The 14785-nt window shown below is 45.4% G+C and overlaps 1 protein-coding gene across 1 annotated transcript; it reads left to right on the forward strand.

Annotated features, from left to right (window-relative positions):
* The first annotated feature begins 666 nt into the window (after positions 1 to 666).
* LOC139834519 (uncharacterized) lies at positions 667 to 1609 on the forward strand. The gene is made up of 3 exons (XM_071824845.1): positions 667 to 833; positions 876 to 1250; positions 1504 to 1609. Exons 1-3 carry the CDS (start codon positions 667 to 669, stop codon positions 1607 to 1609), a joined length of 648 nt encoding a protein of 215 aa, XP_071680946.1.
* The last annotated feature ends 13176 nt before the right edge of the window (positions 1610 to 14785 follow it).

The following is a 14785-nucleotide window of genomic DNA, read 5'->3' on the forward strand; positions in this document are numbered from 1 at the left end:
GATTCACTTCTTGTTTTCAAAAGGCACGATAGGCCCTCTGCTGCTATCAGAAATAAATACGGTGATATTGGATCTCCTTGACGAATACCTCGAGTAGGCTTAAATTCTTCTAAGCGTTCCCCATTCAACAAAACTGAGAATGACACCGTGGTTACCATCCTCATCACCATCTGAACCCAAACTGTGTGGAAACCCAACTTTGCCATCATGCCTTGTAAATAGTCCCACTCCACACGGTCATATGCCTTCCGCATGTCCAGCTTGAGAGCACAGAACCTATTCTTTACCGCTTTGTTCCTCTTCATAAAATGTAGACACTCATATGCGGTGATAATATTATCCGTGTGTTTGAGGGTGTGCGTTGTAGTCCTTAAGATGCCGTTTGTATGATTTTTGTATCAGGTTTACCTTATAAGATAACTTTTTTCTAATATTAATGGATTTATTATCAGCTTGTATTAATATGCTTATTTTGGTTTATCCGCTTTTTTTAGCAAGATTTTGTTTATCCGCTTAGATTTCTTCTTCACTCAAGCTGACTGTGGCCCAATCTGGGAGGGCTGTTATAATGGATCGAAACAGTTTAGGCTCATTAGAGAGCTTATTCGGAGAGAAGGGAGGCTTGTGCTCGTAAACTCAGTTGTGGCGGCAAGGGCGGTGCACCAAATGGTGGTCGCAGAGGCCCCTGCATGGTTGCTGGAGGAGATAAACAAATGGATGAGAGCTTTTTTCTGGGCATGCAAGGATGAGGTCCAAGGAGGGCAGTGCCTAGTGGCGTGGAAAACCATTTGCAAACCAAAGAAGTTTGGCGGGCTAGGAGTGAAGGATCTGAGGTTATAGGGCTTGGCGCTCCGAGTGAGGTGGTTCTGGCTCAGACGTACGGACAGGGCAAGGCCGTGGCAGGGCTTGCCAGGGCTGAAGGACCCAGAGGCGGAGGAGGTGTTCCAGAGCCTGGCACACTTCAAAGTGGGCGACGGGCTCTCAACCTACTTCTGGAAGGATAGATGGATTAGTGGTTTTACCGCGGCGGAGTTGGCACCGGAAGTCGTTGCGAGGGTCCCAACAAGGAGAAAAAATGAGCGGCTGGTAGGAGAGGCACTACCGGAGGACGGATGGATAGACGACATGTCGAGAGAGATGACAGAGGAGCTCTGGAGGGAATGCCTGATACTTTGGGAGGCAGTGGAAACAGTGATGAGAGATGCAGTGAGCCCGGACCACATTTCCTGGAAAGGGGTGGAATCCGGAAGGTATACGGCGAAAGCTACCTACGGGATGCTTTGCTAGGGGAGCATGAGGTGGAGTATGAGTAAGCCAGTGTGGGGATCCTTCTCCCCCATGAAAGGCAAGATGTTCGCATGGCTGGCTCTGAAATATCGGTTGTGCACCTCTGACAGGAGGGCGAGACACGGACTCCAGGAGCACCCGGATTCATGCTACACATGCCTGCAGGAGGAGGACAATGTGGACCATATTCTAACCCTTTGTCCTTATGCGAGACAGGTGTGGTGCAGAGTCTTACACAGTGCGAGCTTACAGCTTACGGACCCAGGATCCACAGGCAACCTACAGAGATGGTGGACGGAGGCCTGCAAGCAATGACACGTGACAGTTGTGCTTCCGACTTTCAGTTTACGCAGGTTTAGATCCTTTCTAGGAAAAGGATCCTGGATTCCTACCTTGCCTTGCATGGAGTAAATTATGTTCTCAACTTGCCTGTTGCGGATAAAGCAGGTAAGAATTAATTTGCCTGCCTCGGATATCTTTCTGACATTGCTACTTGTTTTCACCTAGTTAACCATGAACAGATCAATGAATTTTTTCCCTCTTGCTCGTCCTGAAGGAGGAAGCCATGAAGTGGAGGTTCGAGGAGTACTGGATAGCCGAGCATGGCAGCAACCAGCAAGTACAAGAACACAGAGAGAGTGAAAGCGTGGCTCTATAGCATGTTCAAGAAATGCGCCCAGAATGTTGAGAAGCGTAACGTGGAGGGCGTTGGAGCCACCTTCATGACAGACCAATTCTGTGACGAAACCGTGCAAAAGTTCCTCAGGTGCCGTGAGCTTAAAGATAATTCATACTGAAGTATATCACTTGCTCAGTGGCATCCATCTATCATTTGTGACAATGACTAGAAAGATCAGTTACTGTGAACTAATCAATATCGTCTCCAATTAGTAGAATGAGATGTCTCTATATATGTAGTGGATGCAAAGTGTTCCTGGTGATCTCAATCATTTTCCTTCCATCGCAGGAGGTTCCTTCAGTTTCATATGGAGAGGATTTCTATGCCAGGGTCTGCAGTGCGGCCATCGGTTCCACGCGGAGGCTGCACATGAACGTTGTTTATAACCTTGAACAGTAGGGAAGGCCCCTACTGCGCTGCACATATTGAGGACGAGATTTGGAAATTCTGCCGTGGCCTCTGATAGGAGAGGTTTGTTTGTTTCTTACTCCATCAATGTCTAACATGTTTTACATCATCTCTTATGCTTTAGTTTCATCCTAACATGAAGATACATCACTTCAAATTGTGCCCCAAGTGTAAGTCTTTAATTTGGTTCCTGCTGGTGCTGTTTGTTCTTAAATCTTTGTATGTTCCCTTCTATGTCGTGGCATGCAGGAGTTTCAGTAAAATATTATTGGAATATGTTTATGTTCTCCGAACAAACTTGAAATGGTGGTGTATGCTGCCTGCCAATGCTGTTATAGCTATGTATTTTTTTTTAGAAGTAGCTGTGGGGATTGTGCTGTTCATCATGGTCATTAAATGTTAGAGCTAGATTCATTATTCCTGCACAAGGTGAAATTTGCTCTGTCAATAATATGCCTATGCCTGATTAAGATTAACTGATTAAGAGGTATATAAATTGACTAGCTGCTTGAACTTTCAAATCTTTCAACCAAGCCCCACATTGTGCAAGTTTAGATAAATCTGAATGGTGCTGTCCTAACTATGTTTGTCATAGAATTAGAATCTTAGCATAATAAGGTTATTTTAATTTACTAGCCTGTTTGTATTCTTCAATACAATATGAAAACATTTAAACTACTGTTACTTAACTTCTAAATCGAATCGTTGAACTCCATCAGAGATATCTACCGGCCATATCATTAGTTTACAGCCTCCACAGTACCGTATATATGTTTTTCAACATAAATGTTACGCCACTTAAAAACTCGGTCTAGCTGGTTCCTGTTATTCTTTTTCTAGCTATGAATCAAACGGTGACAATCCTTGCCATATGGGAAAGAAAGCTACCTTGGACAGTCAATAATAGAGGCCAGTCCAAGAGCCTAAGGGGTGTTTTGCATTTTGCCATGCATGCGACAGTTCACCCAAAAAAGATATTAATTCCAGTTACAATAAGACAAATTGTTGATTGTTTTAGCTATCAGCAAACAGAAATCACACAAGACAATTGTGCTCCTGATATCTGAATTGCTCAAGTTTTGATACTTTGCAACGAAAAGGAAATGGATATACCTACTTTGGCTTGCATGGAATAAACTATGTCCTCAAATTTGCTGCACCGGAACCAGCATGTTCCCTTCTATCCGGTGGCATGCAGGAGCTTCAGTAAATTTTATTAAAGATGTTTTGTTTCTCCATACATAATTGAAATGGTCGTGTATGCTGCCATCTAATGCTGTTATAGCTACGTATTTTTTAGAACTAGCTATGGAGAATGTTCTGTTCATTGCAGTCATTGAATGTTTGTGTTAGATTAAATATTAATGCAGAAGGTGACATTTGATTTATAAATTACTATATATGCCCAGGTCTGATTAAGATTAATATTAAGATGTAGGAGTATATAAATTGGCTAGCTACTAGACCATGAGAATCTTTAAACCAAGCCCCACATTGTGTAAGTTTAGATAATACAGCCTCCACTAGGGAGATATGTACCGGCCATATCATTAGTTTACATCTTCCATAGTAAACCCCATATTTCTTTGAAGAAAAGTGTAACGCCAGTTAAAAACTAGGTCTAGCTTGTTCCTGTCTCTTTTTAGCTATCGGTGAAACGGTGATGATCCTTGCCGTATAAGAACAAAGTTACCTGGATAGTCAACTATAGAGGCCAGTCCAAGAGGTGTTTTGCATTTTTGCCACGAATGCAGCAGTTCACAACAAATATGATACTAATTCCAGTTCTTGCAAGATGAATTATTGATCGTTTTAGCTATCACCAGACAGCAATAACAAGAGACAATTATGCTCCCAATTTCTGAATTACTCAAGTTTCGATCCTTTGCAGTAAACACATCCTGGACACAAGTGAATTATGTTCTTGAATGCAGGTACGGAATTAATCTGCCTGCCTTGGATATCTGTACATTTGGCATTGCTAGCTGTTTTAAACTAGTTAACCAGATCAATGAATTTCCGTCCTCGACTTGTACTGAATTGCAGGCATCCGAGAGTTGCTGCTGAGGAGATCAGGAAGCCATGGAGTAGAGATACGAGGAGTATTTGATGATGGAGCACGACTGGATGTCTAGACGTGGAGGGAGGCGGGGCAATTCTGGGATGGAACCTAGCAAGATTTCTGTAGACGCGTGAGGTTGAAAAAAGTTTGATACATTCTGGCGATATCGATCTATTGTGTACGTGAATGACTAGAATGGCAGTTCCTGTGAACTGATGAACATCGTCTCTAAGTATAATGAGTAGCATCCCTTAAATATGTAGTGGATACAAATTGTTGCTGTGGCGGAACCTAGCTAGCTTGTGATATTGTTAGTGCATGTCCTAGTAATGCTTTGTACTGTGTTTATCTCAACGAAGTCCTGGTGTCAACTTATATCCAACAGATTCTAAAAAAAAAATCCAGTTGGAGGGCTTTGAACCTTTTTTTCTTTTGCTTCATCGGTGCAGTCCACAGTGGCGTTTGGATTCTATTCTTTAAGTTGGCACATAGCTACACATGCAGGGTGTTGCAACATTGTGAGGAATGAATTTTCGATTGTTTCCCATTCTTTCAAGCAGAGGTATATATTATCCTCCCACACGAGTACTCCCGTGTTTTCTTATCTAAAAGTTACACAGAATAATGAGAAAAACTTGACGACATTTACACCACTTGCATCTATCTGCTTCTTTTTTTTATAGCGAAACTTGTACCCCCATGTCACAAAAATTTCAAAACGAAACTCAACATGTAGGTGGAGAAACAATCACTGGGCCAAATTGATGGCCCAAATAACATTAGGCATTATCCATGGTTAAATTTGTCTCCTTTTCTTTTCATTTCCAGATGGTGCGTTGAATTTGGATTCGATTTACTTCATCTGTCCATAAGAGAATGTGGTAATTTTGTGTAAATTTAGACGTGACACTCTTTTAATCTTATCTACAGTTATATCCAAATTTAGACAAATATTCGATATCTTTTTATGATGCATGCAAATTTTGATAAAGTTGAGGTAAATTTCAGAAGGAAGTACATTACCAATTATATTTTAATAATTTTCAAATTTCCTATAGACTAGGAACCGGTAAGAAATGAATGCCCAATGGTGAAAGGGGCTTCGAAATGGGACAAACAACATAGCACCGGCTACCCCTACGGAAAGGATGGTCAAAAAGAAAAAAGAGTGGGCAGAGGGCCAGAGCGGTAAATATGTAGTGACCCTCTCTTGGTCATCAACTGACATGTGGACCCACGGCTGGCCTGTCCCACGCGTCATGAGAGAAGGTCGTACGGGACGGGGTTAAAACTGGAGAGACAACCGAATCTTTTTCTCCAGAGCGAGCTGTGAAATAGGAGGGAGCCTGCCGTGCGTGCCTCATTTCTCCCCCGGAGGCGAGTAGAGAAGGTCGTGGGAGGCCGGCGGCCTTCCATCTCCTTCCACTCCTCTCCAGTTCCTCAGATTTGTTTCGTCCTCAAGCTCTTGGAGGCAAGACGCTGCTGTCCGGAACCGGCGGCCTCGCTGCAGAGCCCCGCGCACGCGAAATTGAACGAACGAACCTCCTGCGATGGAAGGAAAACGGAACCGAATTAAAGAGAGAGAGAGAGAGTCGCCAGCCGCCGCGCGCACCACTCTCGGCTGGCTGACCCGGTCAACAAGGTAGGTAAACCACGTCGCCGTTTGCCGTGTCTCCCTGCCCACCCTCCACTTACACCTGCACCGACAAAAGCAAACCGCGGAGTGAGATTTAGTTCTTCTTCTTCTTCTTTATGAATTATAAAATGACTAGTAGTTGGTTCACACGTCATGATGTTTCACACACAAGAATACGCAGCACATTGCAATACTTGTTCTATGTCTCTTTATACTGCAAGTAAATAAACTGTGCCACTCCTGTATGTATGTATGTATGTATGATGCAAAGAATACGAGCAAAAGCAATGCCAACCAGTATTTCTGCACACAAACAATTCCATATATATGGTCCACGAGTGAACATTGCTACGTACTACTTTGCAATCACTCTTTCGATTCCATAAAATCGTTTGGGGACAGGTAGCTATGCTACAGGATTCTTTTGGGGACTCCAGAATCAATGGATTCATCAAACTTATGCACTACTATGGTGGACTTTTTTTTGAATCAAATTCAATGTTCACAATCAGCAAGGGATCAAAAACATTGAAGTAAGTTTAGATTGCAATCACCATACAGGAAAATTAGTCCAATCTAGAACTCACACCCTTCTTCCTAAGTGGATTATTCCAAATTGCTAATACATCTGAGAGCAGGCCCGTATGAATCGAAGCACTGAACATGCTGACCAGCAACCACGAAATCGTGGCTCCAGTCCAAACCAACCAACAGTATGGAGCCCCGTTTCAGGCAGCACAGTCCACCTTCATAGCAACAGTAATGAACATGTAAAAGAGAGAGAGGGAGTACTGGTGGTGCTCAACTAGAGGTGGTCAGCGGCAGCAGCTAGAGGTCGTGGAAGACCCCGACTTTTCGACCGTGGAACGCCGGCAGCTGCTGCTGCTTCCCCACCCCGACAGCAGCAGGTAGCTAGTGGCCTAGTGTAGACGCCGGAACAGCAGCTCCCCTGCCGTGGCGCGCGTGGGTGCTGTTCGGCGCCTGGAGCCGGCGTCGTCGTGGGCCGGCGACGTTGATGCACTGACCGGCCGGCGGGTGGGGTGCTGCTGCACGAGATAGAACGCATGCGTCGTCGATCTGCTGCAGGGGTCGTCCATGAGAGGCTGGGGGCTTTGGGAGTAGAGGAAGGCGGAGGGGACGTGCTAGGGGTAAGGGTGGGCGGCGCCGGCGCCGCCGCCGGCGAGGGAGATGACAGCCGGCGGAGGGGGCTCGCGCGAGAGACAGAAGTCGGAGAGCAAGGGATCTCGGGAGCAGGGAAGGAGGTGCCGGTGGTTGGGGAGAGCGGGGTGAGTGGCCGGCGGCGGAGGGGGTTGGGTACCCGGGATGTTGTTCGGATGGGCGGCTGTGAATGGGTGGCTCGAGGCCATAACGTCGGGAGGTGTGGAGGAGGGAATGCTGGGCGGTGGTCTGCGACGGGAGGGGTGGCCGGAGCTGGCCAGGATCTGCCGGAGATGGTGGGGACAGAGAGGAGAGGTGGTGTGGGTGGGAGGTGAAAGAAACGTGGAAGTGGGCTGGTCTGTCGATGGGCCACGAAATATCTGTCTTTTTAGCAGATATTTCGGACTCGGGAAGGGCCACGAAATATCTGAATGTTTTCCCGCGCGGCAAATCCAATCTTAGTATTTCGGCTTCGGAGTCTCCCGCCTGGTCAATCTAAATTTCCTAAGCGCCAAAGCTAATATTTCGGCTTCGGAGGAGACATCCGGGAAGCGTTGGATCGATTTAGGATGGACGGTTCATATCATCTCTAGAGGGGTTATCCGTGGGTCGCCAGTTCCTCTCTTCTTATTGGCTAACAATGACCATCAGCTCGAAAGACACAAAACGGATGGTCGGCACCGGAGGGGGGGTGGTGAGAACGGGTTGGCTAGCTCTATGTGTGTATATTCATCAATACGGGCGTGTCACAAATTAGTTAATTGCGCGATATCACCACATGCAAGAGAGGACACCTCGTGACAACTTGCCAGATTCTCGGAGACCCGGAAGAAACGAGGGAAGTATGCAAACACCGAGCACAAGAACATCCATGAGCTAGCCGCATCGGCATGATCGGAAGACATTCGATGGCCGAGACTACGCGATTGTGTTGCAAGCGATGCCGGATAACAGTACACAAACAAGACCATGAGGCACTCAAGCGTTGTCACCATGGTCGAATATCAAGGATACACAGGACGCCTACGCAACTTTTTACTCTACTTCGATACAAGATAGATGGATTCACACTCCGCAGGATTTGAACCTACGGCATCAGGTTTTGGAGACTCGTGATCTACCGAACTAAACTAAGAGCGCTTTTATTCAATTAAGTACAATTTTTTTTATTTGTAACATATCTCACATACCTAAAGTCTCCACAAATCAAGTGTAACCACTTTACTCTTATCGGCTTCTTTTCTACTGGCCATAAAGAAGAAATGGCGTAATAGGTAGGGATGAAACGATCTAAACATGTGACATATTTTGTGCCCAAAACAAACGCGCTACCATGAGACACTATGAACATAGCCTAGCTACCTTGGGGCTAGAGCCCAAGGGATGGAGGGAATGTAACTGATGCGTTTACGAAGGTACAACGACATCACATGGCTCCACCATTGCATGATCAAGTGAGACTCGAAAAAGAGGGGCTAGCTAGACCCATACTGAACTCATAAGGGTGCCTTTGGCAGCCGAATCCTAGCCCCCCCCCATAGTCGTCTCCCCCTCGATGTGTCTCGGCGGTGTTGGTAGAAGTCATGTCAATATACCATATGGAATACATGGTGAATTGGTTGTTAACCACTATAAGTTAGAATCTTCATGCGGTATAGTCAAGTTTGTGAAGCCGGTTTTACTTTAAAGTTGTGTATTGGATTTACATTTTTGTACCACCTTTACACTCCCATAGTATGGTCGAATGCAAAAGAGTAAGGGTTTCGACCTTTCTTCGTGTGATTTCACGAGTCCCCTGTCCGGTAGCAGCCACGATGTCTCCCCGCTATCATTTCATTGAAGGTGGTGATTCCATGTGAATTTGCACTTTATTTGTGTTCTAATAGGTCACATAAACATGAAAACCCCCCAAAGTGGCAAATTTCATAGAAAACTAGGTCGGTGCCCATGAAATGGTAGTTATCCACTATAAGTAAGGATCTTCATGCGGTATAATCATGTTTGTGAAGGAGTTTTACTTTAAAGTGGTGCAAGGATTTTCCTATATACATCACCCTTACAATCCCATATTATGACCGGCTACAACAGAGTAAGGGGTTTTGACCCTTCTTCGCGTGATTTCATGTGCCCCTGTTCGGGAGGCTCCACGATGTCTCCCCACTATCTTTTCATCGAAGGTGGTGATTCCATGTGAATTTAAACTTTTTTGCGTTCTAATAGGTCACATAAACATGACCCCCCCCCCCCCAAGTGGCAAGGGTCAGTGTCCATGAAATGGTAGTTATCCACTGTAAGTAAGGACCTTCATGTGGTATATAATCATGTTTGTGAAGCAGTCTTACTTTAATGTGGTGCATGGATTTTCCTATATACATCACCCTTACACTCCCATATTATGACCTTCTACAACAGAGTAAGGGGTTTCGACCCTTCTTCGTGTGATTTCATGTGCCCCTATTCGGGAGGCTCCACGATGTCTCCCCACTATCTTCTCATCGAAGGTGGTGATTCCGTGTGAATTTACACTTTTTGTGTTCTAATAGTTCACATAAACATGAAACCCCCAAAGTGGCAAAGTTCATAGAAAACTGGGTCGGTGCCCATGAAATGGTAGTTATCCACTATATGTAAGGACCTTCATGCGGTATAATCATGTTTGTGAAGCAGTTTTACTTTAAAGTGGTGCTAGGATTTTCCTATATACATCACCCTTACACTCCCATATTATGACCGACTACAATAGAGTAAGGGGTTTCGACCCTTCTTCGCGTGATTTCATGTGCCCCTGTTCGGGAGGCTCCACGATGTCTCCCCACTATCTTTTCATCGAAGGTGGTGATTCCATGTGAATTTACACTTTTTTGTGTTCTAATAGGTCACATAAACATGAACCCCCACCCCCCAAGTGGCAAAGTTCATAGAAAACTCGGTCGATGCCCATGAAATTGTAGCTATCCACTATAAGTAAGGACCTTCATGTGGTATAATCATGTTTATGAAGCATTTATACTTTAAATCGGCCCTTACACTCCCATATTATGACCGACTACAAAAGAGTAAGGGGTTTTGACCCTTATTCGCGTGATTTCATGTGCCCCTGTTCGGAAGGCTCCACAATGTCTCCCGCTATCTTTTCATCGAAGGTGGTCATTCCATGTGAATTTACCCTTTGTTTGTGTTCTAATAGGTCACATTAACATGAAAACCCCCAAAGTGGCAAAGTTCATAGAAAACTGGGTCGGTGCCCACGAAATGGTAGTTATCCACTATAAGTTAGAATCTTCATGCGGTATAGCCATGTTTGTGAAGCGAGTTTTACTTTAAAGTTGTGTATTAGATTTGCATTTTTGTACCACCCTTACATACCCATAGTATGACCGAATGCAAAAGATTAAGGGTTTTCGACCCTTCCTCGTGTGATTTCATGTGTCCCCTGTCCAGTAGCAGCCACGATGACCACCCCACTATCTTTTCATCAAAGGTGGTGATTATATGTGAATTTACGCTTTGTTTGTGTTCTAATAGGTCACGTAAACATGAAAACCCCCCAAAGTGGCAAAGTTCATAGAAAACTGGGTCAGTGCCCATGAAATGGTAGTTATCCACTATAAGTTAGAATCTTCATGTGGTATAGTCATGTTTGTGAAGCCAGTTTTACTTTAAAGTTGTGTATTGGATTTACATTTTTGTACCACCCTTACATACCCATAGTATGGCCGAATGCAAAAGAGTAAGGGTTTTCGACCCTTCTTCGTGTGATTTCATGCGCCCCCTATCCGATAGCAGCCACGATGTCCACCACATAGATTTTCATCGAATGTGGTGATTCCATGTAAATTTACACTTTTTGTGTTCTATTAGGTCACATAAATATGAAAAGCCCCAAAAGTGGCAAAGTTCTTAGAAAATTGAATAAGAGTGATATGTTACATTGATTTTGTCTCGCAAAATAAACACTATATAGCTTCGGTTCACTAGTGGAAAACAGCCCTTTTGTCGCGGGCCGTAAGGGCCTTTTGTCGCGGGCGGCCAGCCGCGACAACGAAGGCGCGACAAAAGGTCCACCCTTTTGTCGCGGGTCGCTTACCACCCGCGACATATGGTCCACCACGTGGCAGGCGCGGGGCGCGCAGGGGACAGCCCCTTTTGTCGCGGGCTGTATTACCACCCGCGACAAAAGGGCCTCTACGTGGCGCGCGCAGAACGCTGCTGCTTTAGGGTTTGAGGGGTGCAGCACCCCCCCCCCCCCCCCGCCACCGCCCCCCTTTTATTTCATTTTTTCATTTCAAAATAAAAGTTGCATATATTTGTACGCTACTACAAGTTGTACACGTTCATTCATTATAGATCGAGCAAACAAATATTGGAAGCAAAGGTCTATTCGTAGATTCCCCTTACACATATACATGGAGCTCACGACTACCGGGACTAAAGCCCGCCGTCTATTCGAACTATTATATGGGGATCATAAGTTGCGCCTATTTGGACTAAACAAGCTGTTGTCGTCTATTACTTATCTCATCAGAAGTCCCGCCACTTCCTCCGTAATTCCTAGTAGGTGTTCCTGTGGTTGGAGCTTCTCCCGCATGAAGTCGACCTATATAGGAAAATGAGATGAATATAACTATATCAATCCTGATAACGAAATATTGACGATAATAAATTAAAGTTGTGAATGTTATTGCTTACGTTGAATCTATTATTGTTGTGCTTCTCAGTGGTTAACATGTGAATGGACTCGCAAACGTAGTATCCACATAGATTCGTCCCCTGTGGCTGCTGGGCGCACGGTACAGGAGTAAATGTTAGCTTCTCTGCGAAGTTTCCCTTATTCTTGATCTTGAAAACTCTCCAAACCCTGCCAGGCAAAAGAATGATTGAATGAGTGGATAATTAATTGATATCTCAAGAAAGATATAGCGCGGCAATTAATGATTGAAATTACCTCTGGAGCAAGTGCTGCAAGTCGCGGAACCCTTCCAGGCCTCTACTCAATGGGTCCCTTACTTCAACTATTCCCTTATCAACTTGAATGTCTAGCAGAATCCAGTGGAAACTGCACAGGTTTATATACATATATACGTCATGAATTACACTTAACATCGAGTAAGAAAAATTGAATGTGCACAACAGATCAGTAAGACTCTCACCTGTAGTTGTAAGGAAACAGTATTGAATCACAGAAATGTTGCTCCGTTATAAACCTTAGTAGGTTTCCCCCCCGTTTCTTCGACTTTATTCTTTACGGTGTTATGATGTACTTTATCTGGGTTAACAAACCCAATATTAAACATCTTATTACTTTTGCATTCACTGATCTTCAGTCTGCATAAGAGAACACATAAGATATAATGAGTATATGCAATGAACAGGAACAACTGAATGAACATGAACTTATATGTAGTTAACAACTTACAAGCAATCGCAACTCATGAGAGATTTGTCGAGGGCGTCTAAATTGAATAACTGCCAGAGTTCATTCATCTCAATATGGATCTCCTCCTTTCGGAAGTAATATTCTTCTGGGATATTCGCCACGATGTAACTTGTGTTTTCCTTGCACGCATCAAGGTACCACTGATGCAAATTCCGCATATGCGTTGGCAATTTATGCAGCCTCTCTTTGCTGACCAAGTCGGCACCGTAGACAAATTTAGGAGCTATATCAGCAGTGGGTACTGCAGCATCTGCGGCACCCAGCAAATCCTGCACTGTACAGCCAACTTCAGCCGCTAGCTTTGCAGCTTCTTCCATATCGAAACCACCATGTTCCTGGTACACCGAGTGAGCATCAAACACTTTTAGTGGTGGGATCGATTGTTTGGACTGTTCTCCGAGCTGGGGAACTTCCTTTCTTTTTCTGCCTGCTGTCGCTGCTTGCTTGGCCTTGAGGGGTGCACTTGTTGAACTTGATTTCTTCCTGGCTACACTTGTAGCTGATGATTTGCCCGTGCTAACACTATCCTTCTTCTTAGTAGTGCCCTTGTCCTCAATTACCCTCGCAAGTGTGCGTGTATAGTCATCCTTCTTCTCGTGTAAGTCATATTGCGATGGTGTGTTCAGAAAATCAAGAGCATATCCTTTTTGCTTCTTGGTGTATGGCGCTGGCGCTGGAGGTTTTTCCTTATGAAGCTGTTCATGCGTGTGTTTCTTTACAATGGCCTCATTTTCCTCTTCAGTACGATCGTAAGGACGGGGGGGAGGAACCTTTGGTACTGTTGGGAGGTGCGACCGCTTGCGGACAGGACTCTTGAAACGCTTCCGGCTGGGTGCATTCCGAGTCTTAGTGGGCGCAGGCGGTGGCGCTGGAGATGGAGATGGACTACGGATGTCGTGGTCGTACCCATGGGATGATGGTGGCGACATGTGATCAGTCGGAGGAGGTGATGGTGGCCTGCGATCACTTGGAGGAGGTGATGGTGACCTGGGATGACTAGTACTAGGGGCTACCCACCCTGGAAGCTTGATGTTTTTCTTTTCCCAAAGAATGATTTCTCCCAGTACGTCTCCGAGTGTATCCTGACCATCACCTCCAGGGATTACGAGCTGCAATGTCTCCCATGACGGTACAAAAGAATCCACCCCGACACGAGCATAGCCAGCTGGAATATCATTGCCATGCCATGTTGCCGTCTCACCTTCAGCTCCAAATGCAGGTAAGACATAGCCGACCGCCACCTTAACAGATAAGTTCCTGAACACCTCATGGAGATCACAAGGTGTTTGCTCCTTGATTCCATCCACGGGGTCGCCAGGACCGCCATCTATCATCCGTAAAGGCGGGGCCTCCGAGTCGGCCACGCTGCTGTCTCGCCGCTGAGATATGCCGGCGGTATTATCTGGCTCGCGCTGTCCTTTTAGTTCATTAATCTCCCCCCGCTGCTGCTGAATCTCCCGCTGCTGCTGGTCAAGTTGGCGTTGGAACTCGGCCATCCGGTCATTCTGCACCTCCAGCTCGCGTTTTTTTGCTCTCGCTCGGCTTCTATAAGTATCCGCGTCGTCCGGAAACCCAAGCGACCATGGAACACTAGGGCCGAAGCCTCTTGTTCGTCCTCCCTTCTCAGGATTACCGAGGACAAGCGTCAGCAAGTCTTTCTCTCTATCGGGAGCAAACTTCAGTTTTCCCGCCTTAATATCTGTCGTCACTTGAATCCATTTTTCCCTTGGTACCTTAACCATGCTGTCACTTTCAACAAGGTCCCCTGCCTTCATGTCATACTCACAGCCATGCCCAAGGAACCAATTTCGAGCCCTAATGTCCCATCCTTCTCGGATGGGTTCTGGAGTGATCCCATTCCGCTCTATCTCAGCCTCTTGTGCATCCCACTTAGGCATGGCTACTTCGTAGCCCCCTCGCCCCGTATGATGGTGATATTTCTTTTCGCTTGCATTCTTCTTGTTTTTCTTTGAAAGTGACACAGCCTCCTCTGATTCTTTGTACTTCACAAATTCTTCCCAGTTATGCTCCTGCTTCGCTAGATAGCCTTTGAATAATGGAGGCTTCTTCTCGGCCTTATAAGTTGCCCATAACCGGTTCTTATACGCCCGGAAAAGT

Source organism: Lolium perenne, unplaced genomic scaffold, assembly GCF_019359855.2.
Source record: "Lolium perenne isolate Kyuss_39 unplaced genomic scaffold, Kyuss_2.0 unplaced50, whole genome shotgun sequence".
Classification (NCBI taxonomy): Eukaryota; Viridiplantae; Streptophyta; class Magnoliopsida; order Poales; family Poaceae; genus Lolium; species Lolium perenne.

Excerpts from the sequence above, each read along its gene's own strand:
- LOC139834519 (XM_071824845.1), top strand. The coding sequence starts at position 667 with ATGGTGGTCGCAGAGGCCCCTGCATGGTTGCTGGAGGAGATAAACAAA. Across the intron at positions 834-875 it reads CTAGGAGTGAAGGATCTGAG|ACGTACGGACAGGGCAAGGC; the intron begins GTTATAGGGCTT and ends GTTCTGGCTCAG. Across the intron at positions 1,251-1,503 it reads AAAGGGGTGGAATCCGGAAG|GTGTGGTGCAGAGTCTTACA; the intron begins GTATACGGCGAA and ends TATGCGAGACAG.